The sequence below is a fragment of the Nesoenas mayeri genome (assembly GCF_963082525.1).
Source record: "Nesoenas mayeri genome assembly, chromosome: 2".
In the NCBI taxonomy this organism is placed as follows: Eukaryota; Metazoa; Chordata; class Aves; order Columbiformes; family Columbidae; genus Nesoenas; species Nesoenas mayeri.
Genome location: NC_137543.1, coordinates 24,210,202 through 24,228,170, shown reverse-complemented (window position 1 = coordinate 24,228,170; position 17,969 = coordinate 24,210,202). Strand labels below are relative to the sequence as shown.

General features: G+C 35.2%; 1 protein-coding gene across 5 annotated transcripts in view; it reads left to right on the top strand.

The window, feature by feature from the left end:
* VPS13B (vacuolar protein sorting 13 homolog B) overlaps positions 1–17,969 on the top strand; it is a 445,653-nt gene that overhangs the window by 44,838 nt on the left and 382,846 nt on the right. For 4 of the 5 annotated variants that reach the window (XM_080340706.1, XM_080340704.1, XM_080340705.1 and 1 more), the window contains exons 6-10: positions 700–881; positions 4,960–5,134; positions 12,757–13,025; positions 15,475–15,570; positions 15,918–16,040. In XM_080340706.1, coding sequence (XP_080196832.1) covers positions 700–881; positions 4,960–5,134; positions 12,757–13,025; positions 15,475–15,570; positions 15,918–16,040 — 845 coding nt within the window. Of the gene's footprint in view, positions 1–699; positions 882–4,959; positions 5,135–12,756; positions 13,026–15,451; positions 15,571–15,917; positions 16,041–17,969 lie in introns of those variants that run through there. The other variant, XM_080340707.1, reaches the window with a different exon arrangement.

Below are 17,969 nucleotides of genomic sequence, written 5' to 3'. Positions count from 1 at the left end.
CATACCAACTGCAAGATGTGCTTCATTTTGCTTTGCATTTTCAGGAAAAACAAATGAATTTTTTTATTTTTGTCTTAGTCTTTGAATTACCAACATTCACCTGTAAGTCTAGCTATTCTTACTGGCACTTGGTAGATGTGGAATTTGGGTGCAGTAAGAATATTTTAAGATCACACAGAACATCTCTGGTAGAATAGCGAATTTAATGGTTTCCTGACCACTGGACCCATTTCTTTGTTCTGGCTCAATTTATTACAAACTAAACCAACAAAACTAAAATATATGTTTCATGTTGAGATCACTATAACAGCTCTTGTTTGCTTTGGAGGACTGAAAATAAAACTTTGGGGGAAAATATGCAAGATTCTTTCTGGGAGAATAATGAGAATAATATTTATTCGTCTTAGGCTTTGACATGAAGCTGTTCTCTTATTTTATAAACAGATCTTAAGGTACAGTGAAGGGGTGAAAATTTGAATTGTGTGTGACTAATTTGTCCTCACTTTTTAAGTATTCAGCTGAAAGACTGTGACATGTTAAATTATTCTCTTTAGTTGCATGAGCAACACAAGTACATTGCTGATGATTTAAATAATGACCACACAATTATCTTGGATTTTCTTCTAAAAAAAGAATATGTATGCATAACTGATTTTTCTTATGCAATATATTTTTTAACCTATATACTTCTTTTAAAAGCCACTGATTTGGTACTGAGAAAGATGATCAACTTTTCTGACTGCACAGTATGTCTTGATAAGAGGAACGCCAGTGGTAAGATTGAATTTTACCAGGAACCTCTGCTGTACAAATGTTCCTTCAGGACTCGTCTGCATTTTACTTACGATAACCTCAACTCCAAAATGCCATCTATTATTAAAGTAGGTATCCAAAATAAGTTTTTTGCTACTCACTTGTGAAGTTTTGACATTTTTCAAAATATGCTTTGAAATTTAAAATAAAATGAAAAGTGAATGCTGTTGTTTTTAGCTAACAGGTTTTTTTGATTATATTTTGTTCGTATGATGCAATTAGCCTATGTAAAGTGATAACTTGAAAGTAAGGAGGTAATGCTCTCTAATATTTTCTACTTTTTCTGAAGTTTTAAGAGAGAAAATGTAATAACTGAAAGGAAAACGAATTTGCACAGATAATCTCTTAAAAAACATTGTATGCTTTAAGGTGTCTGCAATAAGATGGAAAGTTTTTTTTTTACTACTTATTCTTTCAAATGTAGCTCAAACTCATAAATAAGAAGGAACTTCAATGTATGAACACTATGTAGTGAACTACGTGAAATGGATTAGCAAGCCCAGCTCGGTCCCTAGTGAGTAGGGGTCCAGTATTACTCGTGGGCATCAGATTTAAGTGACATGTTTACATTTTGCAGAAGCAAAACGCTAAGTTGCTGGAGGGGCTGAACTGCATTTCACTTCTACCTTTTCTTTTCCTGCTCTGAGTAGTCATATATGTAAGGTTTGTCTTCTCTCCCTCCCTCTCTCAATGAATCCAGTGGTGCCCATTTAATTTGTTGAGAATTGTTTTAAATTAAGACACAGACTTCATACTAAGCATATCTCAAGTTTTAATAAATAATAATTTTCAGGTATATTTACTGCAAAATTGTTTGTTTGTTTGTTTTCAGAGTAACTGGTAACAACTTTTGAAAACAACTTTTACCTATTTTGAGTTTTGTAAACAGGAAGTTATATATTTAATGATGCCAGGGCTTTTAACTGTGTGTATTATAACTTTGGAACCTATATGAACTCCAGTGATAAGAAGGAATCAAATTATGACTTTCTGTAGTTTACCAGTTATGTTCTTTATGTTCTGTGGTGATAGTATGATTACTGCATATAGACAGTAAATCTTAGTGTTAAAGAACTTGATTTTCATATTGGCTGAATACTTCTGCAAATTTTGGAGGAGTCATCTGAACCCAGCTGAAGCTCCAGGTTCTAGGTTTGCAGAGTAAAGTTTTGTGACCAAGTTATGAGTCTCTGATGGCACACTTGAATGGAAATGCTCACAGAATCTTCTGTGTATTTTAAAATGATACTCTTGTTGTAAAAATGGCAATCATTATATTATTACTTACAACTTTTTGTGGATACTGGACTAAAAAAAACCAAAATAGAATGCACTGAAGTGGTAGTAGTATAATTAAATTTGTATTAAACTTATCTGTTTATCTTTGGTGGTTATTTATTGCCACTGCCCTATTTAAGGCACATTTCAGTTTGTTCAAATACGTGTTTTATATTTTTTTAATATATATCTTATTTTATGTTGCCCATAGTTGATTTTTTCTTTTTAATTTTTTCTCTTTTTCTTCAATGTTTAAACGTAAAATACTGTTTATGAAGATATTCAGAAATGTATTCAATTAATTTAAAACATTTAAGATAACAGATTAATACTTAAGTGAATTAATTATTGTTATGAGCCAAAGAATATTTGTCAAAAGGTAATGATTTTGAGATCTTAAATCTTTTGTTTCACTGTTATACCATTATGCAACAATTAGATCTACAAATCTGTTGACCCTCAAATTTTACATTTGACAACTTTCTGATTTGTTGTGTATGTGGAGATTGTGCGCTGTGGATCATCAGGAGGCAGTATGCTAAAAAGATTGTCTTTAAAATATTTAACTATTGAATGAAAATAACTGTTTTCTTACAATTGAAGAAAATGGAGCTGCTATCAGTAAATATAACTGCTTGATTAATTAAATTAATTCAAGGATGCTTAAAATGTTTTAAAATGCTCCCCTGCAGATGAAATAGTGCAGTTTCAGTGTATTTGAAGGGTAAATGAGTGTCAGCAGCTCGTGCTCGGATGGTTCGTTTCCCATCTGAAGACCAAACCCAGCAGTGCTCAGTCTTGCACTCCAGAGCTGCAAAGGTCTTTATAATGAAAACTTTCATACTGTGTGATGTTCACTTGGTGAATCACATCTGTTTTTCAGTCTCGAGTGAACATTTCCAAGACTTCCACGTTTGTAATAGCATATGTTCTTTTGGTTTCTTTGTAGTGACTAGAATATTTTTATAACCTGCATAATTTTGACTACTATGACTGTTGCAGAGTTTTGGCCAAACTAATCTTAATGAGTTTAGTTTGAGGCATCTCAAAGGAATACAGTTCATAAGTACTTGGATACATATTTGTATGCTTTTAAATTGGTAACACCGAGCTCTTGTTTTCAATTTTAGAGTACGAATAGTACACTTGGGGGGAGGCAGCAAAATACATATAAAATGATTAGAGTTTTAAGCTTTCTGTTGCTTTTCTTGTTGAAATCATCGTGGGATGAAACAACCGAGAGACAGAAGATCAGTTTGTGCTGGGGATGTCAGTCCTGCCTCCCTCTATTTGTAGCAGCACTGACACTTGTCTGGCTCGTCAGTCATCTCAGTCAACTCACTCTGGCAGAAAGCTCACTGGACAAGAAAAAACAGTTTTCTGCTGTTTTTAGTGAGATGAGTCAACATACTGAGGGGCAGATGAGTTCCACTGGCAGGGCAAGAACAGGATTGCGAGGAGAGGGTAGTGCCATACAAGAAGTCCAGGAGCGTAGCATAATTTCAATTAAGCCGGTAACTCTACAATTATGTTAATTGCCTACATTGCTACCTAGTGTTCTTGTCGTCCAGTATGACATCTGGCAAAAGGCATCTGGCAAAATAATCTTCCAACTCTTAAGACAGTTATTCACTCCTAATCCTTCCTATTGTTCATCTGCACAGAAAAGATTTGTTGTTGTCAACTTTTAATCATCTGGCCCTGAAAAATTGGTCTTGAATGATTAATTTTTAATTTCCAAAGGGTATCTTAGGACTTTAGATGCTGTTTTCTTTCAGAGAATTTTAAATAGTAGCAGAATTTTGATACATAAAATCTTTCCACTGGTTTATATAAATGGCTGATACTATGTTGTCACTCATTCTGTACGTCTAAGGCTGTGACTCTATTGATTTACTCATATAAATTTATTAGTGAAGTCTTATGAGTACATGAACATATTTTTATACAAATATTTATTTTTCTATTGTAATTTTACCTGCACATGGATGTGCAGTACTGTTTACAAAGTCATACTTCGTGTTTCTTCAATTGGATCGCATTAAGCCTAATGCTGATGAACAGTTACTTTTCATTTCCATTATTTTTCCCACAACATTTAGAAACTGGACCTCGAGCTAGAAATGTTTCTAATGTTACAGGCAGTAATTTTATTACAATAATGTTATTTTGTGCAGCTCTTACTTTTCTTATCAAGTCTGGTTTTGTCTTTATAGCGTGATCACATACTCATGAAAATATTCTGAAGTATTGAATAAAATAGCTAAAATATTTAAAGAAGGATACATTTTCATCCTAGTAATTATGGTCTTTGTGAAGCTTGCTTTCATTTAGAGAAAAGTGCTTAATTGCATGTCTGAGCTGGAATGTCCAGAGAAGCTGCTTTTCTGCATTTCTTTTGGAATGAGTCTCCCTCTGTTATTTGCCCACTTGCAACAAGTTGGGAGTGAGAAAGAATCAAAATGAAGGATTTTGTATATTAAAAGCAGTATATCTGGATTTTGTTTAGTTTGCAGAAGTTTTCATGAAACTCTGTAATGAGGGTAAAAGTTTAATCAGATACACTCATGTGACTACATTTTAGAAATTTCCTCAGCAACAATTGTAATAAAAAAAAAGATGTATACATATTCAAAATATATTACATTTCACTTCTCAACACATTCGGTTTTCAACACTTTTCTCTTTTGTTGCAGCCCATAACATATGGTTTTGAAACTCATTGTGTTTAACCCTTTGCCTTATGTTATTTTGCAGCTTTTGTTTTTAGAAATTAGAATGAACATAAAAAATTAGTATGGAATTGAATGTTTTAAAAGCTGGCTTTAATGAGAGCTTTATTTGCTTTTGTTCTCTTTCATGTTATAGATTCACACATTAGTTGAAAGTTTGAAACTTTCAATCTCTGACCAGCAGCTTCCGATGTTTATACGTATAATGCAGCTTGGTATTGCTCTTTATTATGGAGAAATAGGCAACTTCAAAGATGGGGAAAGTGAAGATTTGGTTCGCCACAGTAAAGATATGTTAGGAAACATCACAGGTAAATGCAATTCTTACTTTCTGAAAAGAAATGTTAAAAACATTTGTTTCTTTGCTTTTTCCAAGTATAAATGGCCAAGGCTAATTATTGCAAAGCATCTCTGCACTTTGTTAGAGGCAGGTCATTGTGCTGGGTGAGCATCCACTGCTCTGACATCTTTTTCATGGTATGTTCTGAGAAGTGTTCTGATGATCCTAAGTAAACTGAGATTAAACTTTGTCTAAAAAGACCATTTTAGGAGCTGTGACACAGTAGAGTACTTCAGATTTATCTGTCACTACAAGGCACCTGTCCTTTGGCAGCTTTGACTTCTCTCTTATATTTAGTTCAAGTGTGGCTACTGCTAGTGTCAAAGTGATGTGTTTTCCATCTTCTCTGAAACTTGTTACTGAGAGTAGATAGATCAGCATTTGTTCTAAATGGCATATGTTTACAGTAGTTCTGTCCTTTTACATAGTCTAGTCTCCTCTACTTTTTATTTTTGTGTAACATGTATTCTCCTATTCTGCCTGATGTTCCCTGGTCACTTACTGTGACGCAATCTTTTGAGGAATGTTGCACTGGTGAGGGGTGAATTCTTTTTCCCTTGGTGTGATGCCTTCCTGCCTGCTGGGGTTACAACCATGATGGATTTGCAGCTGTGAACCTTTTGTTCTGGTCTCAATTTTAGGTGGCTTTGCTATTGTATTATTTTTTGTCTAGTTGTACCATGTCATGTATTTGAGTTTTGAGGTTTTATGTTAGGTGAATTGTTAGGAATTTGCGGCAATGTAAGAAAGGCAAATAGATGCTTAGTTTGTATGAAAAACTAAGGGAAATAAAATTTCTAAGTAGATAGATTTCTGTTTGTTCACTTCTGTGTAAAATATAAATACAGAACATTCAAGAGTCAGGCAGTCACATCGACTTGCATCATGCTATCTTCTTTGAGTAATTTAATCAGGAACATAACGATCTTGAACATCCAAACTTGAATCTGAAGTTTTTTGTAATTTGTTAGGCCACTAAATAAAGAGAAGAGAGAGGATGGGTTGTCATTCCAAGTTCTGAATTTTGTTTGTTTTATGCTTTTGTAGAGCAGATATTAATTTACTTGTCAGAACATGGAACTTATTTAGGTATTTGTTTTAATTTTAATGTCCTTAAGACCTAAGTTGTGGATATATTTCCAAAGATGAATTTGAATCTGAGAGAGTAGGAAGAGGGATTTACCACACAGTCAAGAGCATGATAACTTCTAGAAAATTCTTGAAATTATATGTGGAGGTGATGCAGCACTCTTAAGCTATACTTATGTTTAATAGCATTATGACATTTTGTAACTTTGTGTAAGCTATTAATTGAATTCATTTTGTTCTGTTTAAGAGATATACAATTTTAATGTACATAAGGTTATAGTTTTTTTTGATCCTGTGCTGCTGTTTTCTCTGATTTTGGAAAAATAAACACGTTATTGGAAAAATGACAGTGGTGGAAATTTTTTGCCAAAATATAGCCTTCAGTGTTGATTGGCACAGAACTGTTTCACTGTCATGCCAGATGTAGAATTCTCTGTCATACTCCAGCTGTGTGGAGGGGAGCAAATAAATAACATGTCTGTAAATATTTCTCTTGTGTTTTCTCTAAAGCTCAAGTAGTTTCCCGCACTAGAAGCAGTTTGCCTTACAAGAAATGTGGAGTTTGTTACACAAGACATAGTGCTTAATTAATATTCTGAAAACATAAATTTGTTTTTCTCCTGAGACTTAAAAAGCATCAGTTTTTAGAAAAGTCTTCAGTGTGCATTTTAAGAACTCCTTGCATCTAATGGGTGTTTTAATTGTATTTGCACAAGAAAGGGTGAAGAACTTCTCTATGAAGAGCTGCATCACCCTCGATTTCAGACAGAGGGTTGTCTTTGTGCTGAGTATCTTTCTTTCATTGCCATTAAAGTTCACCTAAATTTGGCCAAATTTTCATGCTATAGACAATATGATGTAGCTAATGTTGCTTGAAATTTGTAGCTGGATTCCTGGAGTTACTAAGGTGAGTAGCACTATTTGAATGTTGGAAAGACATTGAAAGAGTAGAGGAATCACAGGAGTCAATATAAGAACAAGTGAATCTAGTAGGCAGTGAGTTTCAGATGAAAATGTCTAAGGATTGGAGAGAAAGGTGAGCTGGGTGATGAGAAGACTGAGATGAACAGCTGTAACTATGGAAGAGGAAGGAAGTCAGACAGGAGAGGTGTGCATGCTTTGTTTGGCTTCTTTTGGTTAGAGTGTGAGATGGATACTGAAAGAGAAATATAGTTTAAGTCAAGATTAAAGTTAAAACAATTGGCATCTGCCTACAAGTACTCAGTCCGTGCTACATCTGGAATGGAATTTGGGATTCTTATGTTCAAATATGACTAAAATCTTTGGCAATGCCTTTCTTGTCATCCTTATTTCTAATGTATGTCCTCAGCGATTGCAATCGCTGTCTGTAAATCTCATTTACACTATTTTTTTTTAACAACTTTGAATGTGACTTCCTAGTTTTTTATAAAATAGCCATCTAAAAAAGAAACATGTAACTTTACACTGATGTACAGAAGAGTTGTCAGAAGGGTCACAAATTAGACTAAGGTTGCAATGACAAGAATTGCAATTTTTATTCAACTACACTGTGCTCCAACATTGTCATTGTAATTAATTACGTGATCATATCAATTTAACACAACTATCTGCTTCAGAACACAAACCAGATGGCCATTGTTGGGTGGCCAAGCCAGAACTGTGGAAACAGTTCTAGAAGCACATTTCTATTTTCATTGCGAAGTATTTTGCCTCATACAGGCTAAAACTGTTACTAACTGTTTTCCTTCAGACTTTTCATGCTTGTTTCCTTCATAGAGTTGAATATATTTGTAGGCATACATACATATGTGCACATGTGCACTTGAATGTACACACTCATAAATAAAAAATTTAAATATGTAAGGGTTTTTTTCCTCTTGTGCATCGTGATTAAGCAGGAGTGCCAAATTGACATTAACCAGATTATCTGTACCTTCACTTTGAGTTCACTTTTTTATTCTGACTTCATATTGGATCTGAGAGGAAAAAAAACCCACTTTCTTAGCATTTCATGCTGCATTTGTTATCCAGATTTCCAGACACAAATTTGAACTTTTCTGAGGAAATTTCAAACGTGCTACTATTTTCAGAAAAAAATACTTAATCAAGTACAATAATAAATGACACATTATCTGCTGAGCTGTTAGTAGCCACATTTTTTTTCCAAGAGTAAAGCTTCATGAAATCCTAGGCTAGTTCCACTGGAGTTGTGCCTAAGTTCTTTACAGTTTAATAATGTACAGACCTTCTTGATAGATTATATTTGTATAACTCTTTGGAAGGATTCTGAAGATTCATTAAGCAGTTTAACCCTGTATTTATGAGTAAGCAGTTCTCACCCTTTCTGTTTAAAGCATTTAGTGGGTTCAGTTATTGCTAATTCTTAATCTTTTGGGTGGAACTTATTTTTATGTTGTTGTTGACTTAAAATCAATCACCTATCCATGTCTAAGAATATCCCAGCAGCAGTTCTTAAATACCCAAATGTATGATCAAGACCTTGAGATCTGCCAGTAGGGTAGCCTGTGTCGTGAGCATATTTTTGCTACTTGAGTAAGAACTGCTCAAATTCTGTTAAACTGAAAGCATTCCAAATATGCAGGTAAAATTACTGATAAGGAATCAGAAAGGTCTTTTGGTCCTGGGACTGAGAGCTGCCTGCGCTGAGCTCTGGGCTGTTGGACTGTACCGGGAGCGCAAAGGACCGAAGGGACTTATTTCAATGCAGAGAGATTCAAAAAGGATAAAGTTTGGACAAGAGCCTATGGCAGAACCCACGGTTGTAGTTGTGGCCGGCTGGGACTGCATAATAAGCTTTTGGTTTGTGGTAAAGAAAGGTAACTAGAAATGAAAATGATTTAGGCGTGAAAGAGGACAAGAAGCCAGGATGCAAGGGAGAGCTGGAATTTAGTTGGATGGAGTTGCTGAGGTTGATCTCAAGGCTGAAACACCAGAGCTGGTTAAGTAAACAATGGTCTGAGAGGTTTGAAGAAGAGAAAAAGCTCAAGTAGAGGAGGTCTGGCACTTGCTGGGCAAAGAAATACAAACAGGGGACTAGAGATAAAAAGTTGTATGATTGAGAGTGGGGAGCAGGGCATGCAGACAGCTCACATGGGGCTGCATGATGTTGTTGGAGATGCTGAGGAGCAGCTTGGGACAGAAGTTGGAATCATGAGCAGTATGAGCTACTGAGCTTCTAAGAGTGGTTTTAATAGTTCCTGGCGTTGCCGCCTCTGATTGCCTTTAGATTCTGCATCATGGAAGTTTTCTTTTTCTTTTTTCTTTCTGTCATGAAATGAAATCCATGACAGATGTGATTCCAGCCTATGAAGCATGTTTCCCAGGTGTAAAATGGCAATAATAACAGTACCTTTCCATCCCAAAGGACTATTGTGAAATTTTCTAATATTTGTAAAGCACATTGACCCTGTCATGATCTTTACTCTCAAAAACTAAATGAAAATAGAAAAACCTTTGTGAATGTGAGCAGTTAGCACTTTTACAGCACTTAGCAGAATAAAAAGTTGCATAGATCCTATGAAACGAAATTTATTTAATGGGCTAAAGTGTTCCTTATTGAAAACTTGGTGGTAAGAACGGTAGCAGGGGATTCTTTTGGGGTACTAATGGAACAAAAATCAGATCAAGAGTTTAATATTTTGCCAGCTTTAGGCTGAATCTGAGATCTGAACTGTCTGAGAAAACCAGGTGCAAGTAATTTATGACAGCAAGGAACTCTATGTGAGCATTAATTGTTGGGGATAGAGGATAAGAATGGGAGAACTGAAAGTTATTGATCCTTACTTGACTGAGGAAATGCAGCTGTGCACTGTGTTGAAGAGTTTGGATAGAGAGGAGTAGTTCCTAAATACTGAAGAAAATGATCCCCACTTTGACTGATGTCAGGATAAAAGGTTGTGTGTGCCAATTACAATTTCTGTGTCTTTTTCTTGTCCCAGCACTTGTTCTGTCTGCTCGTGAGTGTTAAAGAGGTAGAGATATACATGCAATCTTTGTACCAGGGTACATAATATCATTTTGTCTCTTAATGTTTTCATGTGTTTTGTGGGGTAAATGACCTATGCAGTAAGCCCCACAGTCTGTTATTGGTCTTGTTGTGTGTGGTGTTTTTTTGGTGTTGTTGGTTTTTTCCTTTGTTTTGTTTTGTTCCCCCCCCCCCCTTATTTTTTTTTAATCTCCACTCATATGTAGCTCTGTTATTGGAGCTTCTTTCCTGGCTATATACCCTCCCAAGTATTCTTTCGAATAAAATCCAGTGTAGCAATACGGCTGTTCAATAGTATAAACATATTGCACGTGACTTATATAATAAATATAAGTCATATTGCTCATGACTTATATAATAAATATTTTCTGTATGACTTTCCTTTGGATATATTTGTTGTTTTGAAAGAATGTATGTTACTGCATTTGAGATTCTTCAAGGACAGTTCATGCTGCAGGGACAAGTTTACAGGCTGTTGCATTCTCAAGGTCAGCACCAAAACTGTCATTGTCAGCAAGAAACCTTGTTTCTTGCAGATTTCTTTTTAACATTATTTATTCCATAAATTTTGTATTAATAATTTAATAATAATGTCGTCTTAGCTGTGAGCTTGCAGTAGCTTCTTTCACTTGTAGCTTGTAAAATATGGATGAGGAAATGAATTTTAATATCTACGTTATTTAATGATATGGGAATGAACATCCACATCTGGGTCTTGAAGTGCTTACCAGGTTTCATTTATGCAGTTTCACGGTTGATTCAACCAGATGAAAATTCATGCTATTGCCAGCAGGGATGGCAACGCATTCCCTCCCTCTTCCCCTAGAACCAGTACTTGCATTTATGTAGCCACAGGTTGGCTGGATCAGCCTTTTATCTGGCTGAAAACTAATATAGACAGAAAAAAGCCAAATAGGAAGAGAGTAACTGTCTGCCAGGTTAGATCCAGACTTACCGTGAGAGATATTAGTTTCCAGACTCTTAGAGGTAAGCTTCTCAAGCTCTTTAAAAGATCAGGTAGTGAATTTCTGAAGATCAAAATGATTTGAACCTGGAAACAATGAGATGCAGTGGCACTGTTATCTTGTAATATGTATCAAATGGATTTCTTAACGGGAATCACTGCCCTACACTGTGAAGCAAGATTGTTCCGTGGGATTTCGCTGTGGGTGGTTGGCAAGAATGGATTTAGAAAGCTGAGTAGGAGCATTTTGTCCTTTAACAAACTCACATACATAAAACATAGGGATTTTATCATTATATTTCACTATCCTATATGTTTGCAGTTGATGCAGTGCTTGGTGTGGTTAGTTAAAACTTTCCAAAGTACATACTCTCCTTCATGCATTACTTGTTATAGAGGAATTTACATTGTATTTCTACTTTGCAGTGTTTAGAGGATGTTGTGGGTTGCTTCCTAGGCTGATGGGCATTTTTTTGCAAAACTTGACAGATTACATAGTGTTGTAGTAGTTTGAATTTAGTGATAAAGATAGTTGTATCTTCCTCTTTTTCCATCTATCTCACACTATATAGACAGCACTGTTATAGTCTAGCTGCTCTTAGTCTTATTTTACTGGCTTCCAAAGTATTAATAAACGTTATAAACCAAACTATTATTTGGCATCTTTTACTATTGTCTCTGTGTGTACACATGGTACAGCAAGAGTTACGGTAAATGATGGCTGAATTTTATGGCTGTGTAGGCCAAATGTTATGCATGACCCTGGTCCTACACCTCCAGATTTCTTCTCTTTTGGCAGACCTTCCACCATCTCTTCTGTGCCTGCCAACAGCAGCCTAGGCTGAGCTACTGGAGTCATGCTCCATATCAATTCTTTTTCCTTCTGCATCTGACAGTTCCCCCTCTTGGCCATTCCCAGCACTGGATGTGCACTTCTCCTGTGTTTCCTGATTTACACTGGATTGAAATTTGATGTGTGAGGCAGTTTTGTGAAGGGATCAGGAGGGAAGCTTGCAGTGCCCTTGTGGGAGGAGGCGTCCTCACCTCTAAGCATGTGCTAGAGTTCTCATGAGTGTTTTTTCTTATAGTTTCCCCCTTTGCACAAATGTATATGTAAATAATTAGATTAAAAGTCTAAAGACAAAATGCTCTAAAACTTGTAAGTATAGGATCTTGGCATTTAAAATAATATTGTAATATATAATTACTAAGGTTTAATTTGAAATTCAGACTGGCTTTAATGGAAGAAGTCTTGACAGCATGGGGTATAGATGACTAATTCTGGTCTTGCTGCAAATGTACAATAATAGAACTATTGCAAAGACCCTTAATATGTTTTGGAGGAAAATATTAATGAATCAAACAAGTCTTTGGAAACTTATATTCAGAAATTTTAAAATTCTACTTCTTTTCTATCATTATAAACCAGTTATTAGTGAATGATTTGTGGAACACTGTCCTAGATAAATTCAATATACTATAATTTTAAATAAAATAAATTAATTTTCTGGCATGGTTGATGTGGAACTTGACTTAGCTTTTATTTTAAAAGGTGCAGAAGATGAAACAAGCTCAGTAATGCAATATCCTGCACAATATGTCAATCAAGATCCCTATTTGCATCAAGATGATGACCAGCAACAAGGATGGGTTTCTTGGGCTTGGTCTTTTGTTCCTGCTATTGTGAGTTATGATGATGAAGAGAACGATTCTAGTGGAACTGATGATGAAATGATGCTACGTCAGCAGAAATCTCAGTCCCTCAAGGATCCTGTTATTTCAGTTGGGTTTTATTGTACAAAGGCAACGGTGACTTTTAAGGTAAGTATTTCTCTGTCTTGTACAGGATTTATTTGGCTTGTTGAGAAAGTGCATAAAGATTATCTGAGTGCTTGTATACTGGTTTTGATTTGAGACAAGGGAATGTTATGTTAATGAATAACAGAAAATGTGAATACTGAAAGTTCCTCTTATATCATAATGTATTGTTAATTGCACTGTAAAGTGTTTTTGCCATTTGAGCTAGAATTTGAGTGCAAACATTTTCATTTTAAAGGGAAACTGCTTGACTGACTATAATACGTGCAGGTTTGACTTAAAATTGATAATGTTGAAATTACTTTCCATGGATTGGAATTGAATTAAAGAAGCAAAGGATAAATTATACATGTACTATAAACTATGTATGTAGAGAAATATTTGAGTGTTTTCTGTAAACAAATCTCAAAACAGTTGCTGCACTTCTCTCTATTCCTCTTGTAAACTTGCAGAAGGGAATATGGAGACTCTGAATGAGATACTGATATGTGCTGACAATTAAAAATTAAAATTCTGAATTAGCAAAATACTTTCAACATGTCCCAAAATATATACAATCTGTACATAACTGTAACAGAAGGAGAGTCTTTGATTTAGAATTAAACATACATTAAGGCCAGAACTCTTCAGAACAGGAATTAATGCTGTTTCTGTGAGCAGCAGAATAACCAAGGTGGCTTTTTGACATTGAGCCTGTCAGGTGAACTGAAATGCTTTCATAGTCCTTGTACAACATTTATGTGCCTAATCATACACATGATGCCATCAGTAGCTCCCTACCCATTTTCTGCCCGTTTGACTTGTTGTCTGTGCCCAAGGGAGGGATTTGAGGGGCTTCACGGTGACTTTCTCTGAGCTGTGTTTGGTGGCCCAGCAGAGCATTTAGCTGCTCAGCAGCTGTCAGAAAAAATGAGGCAAGTGACTCTGAGAGCTGCAGGGGTTCTGTGGGGACGTTAATATTTTAAGCTTTAGGTCTTCTGGCAAATCTGATTGCAAAATTTGAGAATGTAAAGCATCAAACGTTCAGTTGTGTTGCATCAATTTGCTTCAGCCTTCCTTTTTTTTTTTTTTTAAGGCTAAAAGTAAATAATAGAATATATTTTCTTTCTCCTTTAATTACATGCCTAGTATACCACTTTAAAACAAACAAACAACAACAAAAACAAACAAAAGAACAACAACCGAAACTCACATTTCTCATTCATTGTAGCTCAGCATCTGCTTTCTTTTGTGCTTTGTCATGCGGTAGTAATTTTGTGCACTTTTTCCTCTCATGAGAAAACTCATTAAAAGTAGTTAGAACTTATTTTTTTAACTGATTTGGGCTTTCCTAATGTTTCATTGTCAACCTTACACATTTTGTATTAGGAAGTGATAAAAACTACTTAAAATTTATCATCCTACATTCTCTAAGTTTTAAATGTGGAGCGATGTACGGTACTAATACAGTTAGGAGCAAAACAGGATTTGTTGTTCTGGTTGCATGGAAAGAACGTTTGGCATTAATTTGTAGTTCATATTTTGGTTAAAAAAATAAAGTCAAATTTCTGCATTAGCAGTCCGAACAGTTGATATCATTCCAGCTATCATGCCAAATTAAATGTAGCAGTTTCTAATAATGGTGACAATGATTCTTGTAATGTCTGAGTTACTTTAATCAATCAATTGCTTTTCTTCTGCAATAATTGCACACAGCTGAAGGATGATCAGTGATTTTTTTTAATTCCATTTTCTTGGTTTACAAAATTTTAATTTGAAACAACAGCCATGTGTATCCACTCTTGAAAACGAGAGCTTGTGCATACTTTTATATAAAAATGAGAATTTGACTCAACATAAATAAACTTAAGTATTTTTTTAAATGCAGAACATAACACCTTCATTTTGTGCCATTTTTTTTCCTTTTCCTAAACTGCAGGTTATATGCTTTTTAACCCATGCTTATGTGTTTTACCAACTCAAAATTTTTATATCAAAATCATGCAAAACTATAAATGCATGTTTCTCAATTGCCATGACAATAAGCCAAAATGAGTAGGCTTGTAATCAAAATGTTTCCTTAATATTATCATGGTGTTTCATTATTTGTTGAGAAGAATCAGTATTTTATTTATTCATTTTTACAGCAATTTATAAGCTAATTTTGTATGATGTTAGTAATGCAGCTGTGTATCTGTTTCATCTTATCACATAGTTTCCCTTTAGATAAGCAAACTGAAAATGCTGTAGTGGATATAAAGCTTTGTTACAGCATACTTCAACTAGAAGTCGAATATGGGAAGTTTTAACATGGATAATGTGTTACAGCTGTTTAACTGCACCTGTTTCCTGCTTGTTAATAAATTTTGGCCCATAGTTTAATTTGTCTTCATCAGTCCTGGATGTTAATGACATTACCGCAGTTTTATACTAATATTGACTTATATAAGGTGTTTATCCTATTGTTTTGTAGCTCACTGAAATGCAAGCTGAGAGTAGTTATTACAGCCCTCAGAAAGTAAAATCCAAAGAAGTTCTGTGCTGGGAACAAGAAGGAACCACAGTTGAGGTAATTTTCTGTTGACAGGGTTTTTTTGCTTCATTATAAATATTGTAGGAAATAATCACTAATAAAATATTTTGAAATTATTGCACTACTGAGTTTTCATATTCTATTATATTGGATGTGTTTAGTGGAACAACCACATAGACAGCACTAGAAACTTAAGAGAATTTCTATAGTAATCAGACACTAAAGTAAACCCTTCCTTCTAAGTGCCCTGTTTGATTAACTTGCTTTTTGTTAAAGCTCTAAATATATAAACCTAAACATAATTTGGTTCACTTTTCTCCATCTTTTCTATTTCTAATGGAGAAGAATTCTTTAAAACACTACGTTTTTTTCTCCCTCATTAGGTCCTTATGAAAGGTGAACTTTTCTTCGATTGCCAGATAGGTTTTGTTGGTTGCCAAGCTATGTGCCTTAAAGGAATTATGGGAATTAAAGACTTTGAAGAGAACATGAATAGGAGTGATGAAGTGAGTATATTGAAATATCATTTGACTTGCTGCATAAGTAATTCTGGAATGCTTTGAAAGATTTGATTGCAAGAATTGGAAAGGCTACTGTTACCAGTTGTGATTTAAGCATTTTGAATGTGTCACTGGAATGTAGAACTCAATGTCTATTCCTTACAGTTGGGAAGACAAATATCTAAGAGTGAGAAGCTGTAAAATGTAAGGCTTTTTTTTCACAACCCTGCTACCCCCCTTTTATGGATATTTGCATAATTTGATCTTGTATAACAAATAACACAGCTGAAAGCCTTTGAAAGTACTTAAATCAACAGAAGATTGGAAGGGAAGGAATGGGAAGTGAATGTGTGTTTTGCCTCATTTTTCAATAAGGTTGATGAGAGCAGTATCAAGTGAAGGACTGAAACTTTATTAATTTCTGTATTTTAAATAGATGTAAAGCTTGAATTGCTTAATAAGACAAAATCAGCTATCCATGTGAACTACTCTTAAAATATTTAATAGTGCATGAAATTCTACATTCAAGAATGAGGATTTTTGATTGAACTATAGACAGAATAGTGCCCTAAACTGTGCCCTGGAGTACAGCAATTACTATCTGTGTTTAAATAAAAACAATACAGGCAACAGCAGACCTGTTAATTTGATGTTAGTGCTCTGTGAAGTCTTAAAGTATTTTAAGGAAAAAAAATTAAGAATGTGGAAGAAAACAAAGTGACTGTATATTAATGTCAAGATTCTCCTTATTTGGAAGACGCTCATATACAGTACTATGATAGACATAATGGGACAGGTTCTTATACTTCTCCTGGGAGAGCAGCATGGGCTTGACATCTGCCTCAAGCTGTATGCAGCACGGAAAACAAACAAGAACTGTGTATCCTTACACAGCTGTAGAGTGTGACATTGTTGGGATTTCAGAGGTGTGGCGGGACACACGCTGACTGGTGTGCCGTGATGGGTGGGCACCACCTTTTCCAGAAGGGCAGGCTGGGGAGCAGGGATGAACCAACTGTAACAGATGCTCTTCTGGCCCTGTGAGATACAGGGAGATGTGCCTGGGGATGTGAGAAGTGATTTTTGGACTGGGGTGGGTGAGTGAATGCGTTTCCTGTAGGTTAATTGATAAGGGACTTTTGGTTTTCCGCTCCTTTTCATGTTTCTGCCACCCTCTGGGGTGTGAATTTAAGCAAATCTCTGCTTTTGTGAGAATGGTGGTGATGTTGATTCTGCCTCACCTGTTCCCTTTCTGTACTGCTACACTTGGGACTTTGTGCCTTTCATGTAGGTTCCAGCTGTGTTGTATGTGATTGAGAATAGATAGTTGGAAAAAATCAATCTCATATAAATAACTTCTTTAGAAAAATAACTGTTGATGGAAAAGTTGTGTTGATATCAGGAGGACAGAGGGTTTGGAATATGGAGAAGCATGTAAAAATCTAGATGAATAAAGAAGAGTGATAAGGTACCAAGTAGGTAATACATTTCAATATCTGCTTATCATGAAGAGGATAGATAAAGCATCTCAAAGGCACTGGTCAGTCAGAGAAATGCAATATGTAGTGACAGGATTGCGTGTAGTTAAGAGAATGGAGTAGAATTTAAGGAACAATGACCTGCAGTTATTTTCTGTTAAAATGAAACTAGTATGTTCTAGATCATGGTTGTATAATATTCACTAGCTCAGGACCTTTTTACTAACTTGAAAATGGGGAGGGTGTAGACAGGAACTTCAACGTTATTTGAATAAAATAATTTTAATTGGCTTAACTTCATAATGAAATATGTGACTGGAACTGAGGTACCCTCTTTCATATGCTCTTGAGCGATCCTACAGTATCATTAGTGTTTTACGACAGAATTGAAACTGCTTTGTTAACTTGACTGTATGTTTTTCTTCCCTTCCCTTATTGTTATTTTCTGCTACGTCAT